General features: G+C 42.3%; 1 protein-coding gene across 1 annotated transcript in view; it reads right to left on the reverse strand.

The window, feature by feature from the left end:
• ZNF766 (zinc finger protein 766) overlaps positions 1-2,837 on the reverse strand; it is a 24,044-nt gene extending 21,207 nt beyond the window's left edge. The window contains exon 1 of the mRNA XM_032264367.1: positions 2,136-2,837. Within this exon, the coding sequence (XP_032120258.1) occupies positions 2,136-2,420 (285 nt within the window). The 5' untranslated portion in view covers positions 2,421-2,837. The remainder of the gene's footprint in view (positions 1-2,135) is intronic.
• Between the last annotated feature and the right edge of the window lie 1,696 nt (positions 2,838-4,533).

The following is a 4,533-nucleotide window of genomic DNA, read 5'->3' on the forward strand; positions in this document are numbered from 1 at the left end:
AAAAAAAAAAAAAAAAAAAAAAGAGATGGAGTTTCGCTTTTGTTACCCAGGCTGGAGTGCAATGGCGCGATCTCGGCTCACCACAACCTCGGCCTCCCGGGTTCAGGCAATTCTCCTGCCTCAGCCTCCCGAGTAGCTGGGACTACAAGCTTGTGCCACCATGCCCAGCTAATTTTTGTATTTTCAGTAGAGACGAGGTTTCACCATGTTGACCAGCATGGTCTTGATCTCTCGACCTCGTGATCCTCCCGCCTCGGCCTCCCAAAGTGCTGAGATTATTGGCCTGAGCCATCGCACCCGGCCTCATTTAACTTTTAAGCATTTTCTAACTCACTTTCTCTCACTTTTTTCTTTGAGATAGAGCCTTGCTCTGTCGCCAAGCGCCAGGCTGGAGCGCAGTGGTACGATCTCGGCTCACTGCAACCTCCGCCTCCCAGGTTCAAGCAATTCTCCCGCTTCAGCCTCTTGAATAGCTGGGACTCAAGGCACACGCCACCAAACCCAGGTAATTTTTGTATTTTTAGTAGAGACAGGGTTTCACCATGTTGGCCAGGATGGTCTTGATCTCTCGACCTCGTGATCCTCTCGCCTCGGCCTCCCAAAGTGTTGGGATTACAGGCGTGAGCCACTGGGCCCGGCCTCCCTCAGGACTTTTCTTGAGGCAGTTTAGCGATCACGAGGCTTCACAGGATTAATTTTCTCCTTGGATCTCCAAAATTATTCTTTTTTGTTTTTTTTTTTTTTTTGAGACAGAGTTTCGCTCTTGTTACCCAGGCTGGAGTGCAATGGTGCGATCTCGGCTCACCGCAACCTCCGCCTCCTGGGTTCAGGCAATTCTCCTGCCTCAGCCTCCTGGGTAGCTGGGATTACAGGCACGCGCCACCATGTCCAGCCAATTTTTTTTGTATTTTTAGTAGAGACGGGGTTTCACCATGTTGACCAGGATGGTCTCGATCTCTTGACCTCGTGATCCACCCGCCTCGGCCTCCCAAAGTGCTGGGATTACAGGCTTGAGCCACCGCGCCCGGCCTGGATCTCCAAAATTATTCTTATGTATTGGCTCAAGTCTCTTATTTCCCTATACAGTAAATAATTTTGTCATCTGCCACAAAAGGTGACACTATTTCTATCATTCAAAGTTTGTGATTTGCATAAACATTCACAAAAGGACAGTCCTGACCAAAACCTGCACATGTCCTTGCCAATAAGACATGTACACATACAGATAACACACAGAACACTCTTTTCCACCAATACCCACCACTAACTGTATTCACCTTTGGCAAATTTTTCATAAGCAAATCATTCTGATTCATCAGATGCTGGAGGTAAAACCAGATACAATAAATTTTCTTCAAGCAAAGTTTGACTAAGACTACTGTCAATGAGATAGCATGCACCAGAATTAGACAATTCTGCTAAATATACCTCCCTCTGCCCACATAGGTACCAGCCTAAGAAACCCAATATTCATTACAGTCTATCTTAGAAAGATGTGGCTTTTCCTTAATGTTTTCTATAGACTTTTCCCTAAGGTTTGTATAGACTTTTTGACTCTGATGTATGCATAAACAACTAACCATTATGAAAAAAACTCACAATTTACATCTTTCTTAGAAGATTAGGAATTTTTTTTTTTTTTTTTTTGAGATAGAGTCTCACTCTGTCACCCACACTGGAGTGCAGTGGCATGATCTCTGCTCACTGCAACATCCACCTTCTGGGTTCAAGCAATTCTCTGCCTCAGCCTCCTGAGTAGCTGGGATTATAGGTGTCCGTCACCATGCCCAACTACTTTTTGTATTTTTAGTACAGGTGGGGTTTCACCATGTTAGCCAGGCTGGTCTGGAACTCCTGACCTTGTGGTCTGCTTGCCTTGGCCTCCCAAAGTACTGGGATTACAGGCGTGAGCTACCGCGCCCAGCAGATTAGGGGATTTTTTATTCTTTATCCAGACAAAGCAAGGCCTGGATACAGTGAAGTCACGGCTCATGAGCAGGAAGGAGCTGACAGTTGGAAAACACACAGAAATTAGGTCAGAGATATTCATCAACCACCAACTGAGATTATGAAAAAGAGCAACAAAAAATTTTAAAGATGGAGGAAAGGGTATAAAAGGATACAAAGGTGCTCACCAGAACAAGGACGCTTTTGGTGGCTCTGGACTTAGGGCAGCATCTGGAGGAAACATGAGTCCCGTGAATATGTTGGAGCCGCTGCTTATGCCTATACAGGATGAAAATCATAGAGCCACTGGCCCAGATTATGAGCACAGAAAATATAACTTCAGGGAACACAATAAATGCTGTATAGACAGAGCCAGTGATTTTTCTCATTGTGTACAACAGAGAAGTATCCAAAATCTCTGTTCTTGTGATGTTTTTGCTGCCCCATTTACCTGACACATACAACCCACGCATAAGAAAAGGGAAATGAAGAAGTCAATTTACTTTGGGGCTTTTACTTTGACATCCTTCCACCTGGAGTTCATAGGGCTGATCATGACGGTATAAAAGACACTCAAAAGGCAGGTGGTGCCAATGGACATTCCCCTACCCCCTTTCTGAATATACAAAAGAAGTTTGCATCCAAAATCATTGAGGAAATGTTTCAACCCTAAGGCTACTATTGTCTGGGGGTTGTCCTTTAGAGAGGACCAAGGAGTTGGCTATAATCAGGTGCTGGAGAATCAAATCTGCAGACGTCGACCTGCATACAGTGTGGTAAAAGAAAAGATAGTAATAAAGAAGAGAAATTGCTCAGGATTCCAGCTGTAGTCTGTGGTAACAACATCACTCCTATTGCCACATTCCTGGAGGCTATTTTCTCATTCAGCACGTTTTCTTTTTCTTTTTTTTTTTTTTTTAAAGACAGGGTTTCACCATGTTGGTCAGGCTGGTCTTGAACTCCCGACCTCAGGTGATCCACCCACCTTGGCCTCCAAAGTGCTTGGATTACAGGCGTGAGCTACCGCGCCCAGCCAGCACATTTTCCTTTAAATTATAGCAACAATCATTCCTCTGAGCAGAAAGCCTCATTGTAGAGTTTTGACACCAAGGATGACTTTGGTGGTGTGCTCTTGTGAGATTGCTAGAAATTTTATGAGGCAGGAGGAGTTGTAAGAAATTACCAGTATATTTCACGGGAAGTCAGCGCTAACATAGGGAGTGTTAGCCTAGGGCAGCAGTGACAAGTGAGAGCAAATGCAAAGAAAGCAGAGTCCAATATTTTCACTCTAACCTGAAATTTATCCTGCTCATATTGAAAGAAAGAGAAACCTTAATCATTATGCACATCATGTAACAAATCAATTCTGAATAAGCTGCTCATCTCGAGATTAGGGACAAGTAATAAAAGTTTTAGGGGGAAAATGATATTTCTGTCATCTCTGGATAAGGAAATACTTACAAAACAGAAAACACATTAACCATATGAATGAAATAATAGATTATATAAAAATTAAGAACTGTTCTCACTTAAAGACACAGAGAGAGAAAAACAGACAAAGACAGAATACACACACACACACACACACAGACACACACAGGGTAAGAGAAATAGAAACAGAAACAGAACACACACACACACATACAAACAGAGAGGGAGAGAAAGAGAGAGGAAGACTTATATTCCTTGAAAAACGAATAAACAACACATATTAGGAATGGGCAAATATTCCAGATGCAAATTCAAGAAAGAAGTTACTCTGCATGATCCATGTGGTGATGAAATGCTTTCCAGGGCTGGCCTGAGCCACAATGACAGACCTTCACGTGAAGGTCTCCTCTTCTATCCTTCCTGCCTCAGCCTCCCAAGTCGCTAATTTTTTTCAAAAGATTTTCTTTCTTTTTTTTAAAGATGGGGTTTCACCATGATGTTCAGGCTGGCCTTGAACTCCTGACCTCAGGTGATCCACCCACATCAGCCTCCCAAAGTGCTAGGATTACAGGCGTGGGCCGCCGTGCCCGGCCTGAAAGATTTTAAGAAAGGAGAATAAGTTATTCCATGGATAATGAATATGTGAAAAGTAACCAATGTCATTTGTAATCAGGAAAATTTAGATCAAACCACTACCCGGTAATGCAATACATCACCCAGAAAGCTCAAATGAAAATGACAGGAAATAATCAAGTTTTACAAAAAAACGCGTGGACTGCTTGTGGGTGTTGAAATGGTTATAAACATTTTGGAAAACTGTTTGGTAGTGTCTGTGTAAGGTTACCAGATGTCAATTTATGTTGCAATAATTATATTTCTATGAATTTACCCAACTGAAACTCATACATGTTATTACCGAGACAAGTTACACACTACATATAAGTAATTATTCATTACTCATAGTAGCCACAAACTTTAAATTCTGCACTGTATTATTCTTCCTATCACGTCGAAAAATGAGTCTTTCTGCTACCAAAATAATATTGAGCCACTATTGTAATGAATAAATCCAGTTCGCATATGATGCCGTTTCCTTTACACCATGATTAATGCGTGTACTTAAAAACATTTTTTTTGAGATGTAGTCTCACACTG

This window comes from Sapajus apella, unplaced genomic scaffold (genome assembly GCF_009761245.1).
Source record: "Sapajus apella isolate SASKATOON/1434 unplaced genomic scaffold, GSC_monkey_1.0 scaffold144, whole genome shotgun sequence".
NCBI classification, from domain to species: Eukaryota; Metazoa; Chordata; class Mammalia; order Primates; family Cebidae; genus Sapajus; species Sapajus apella.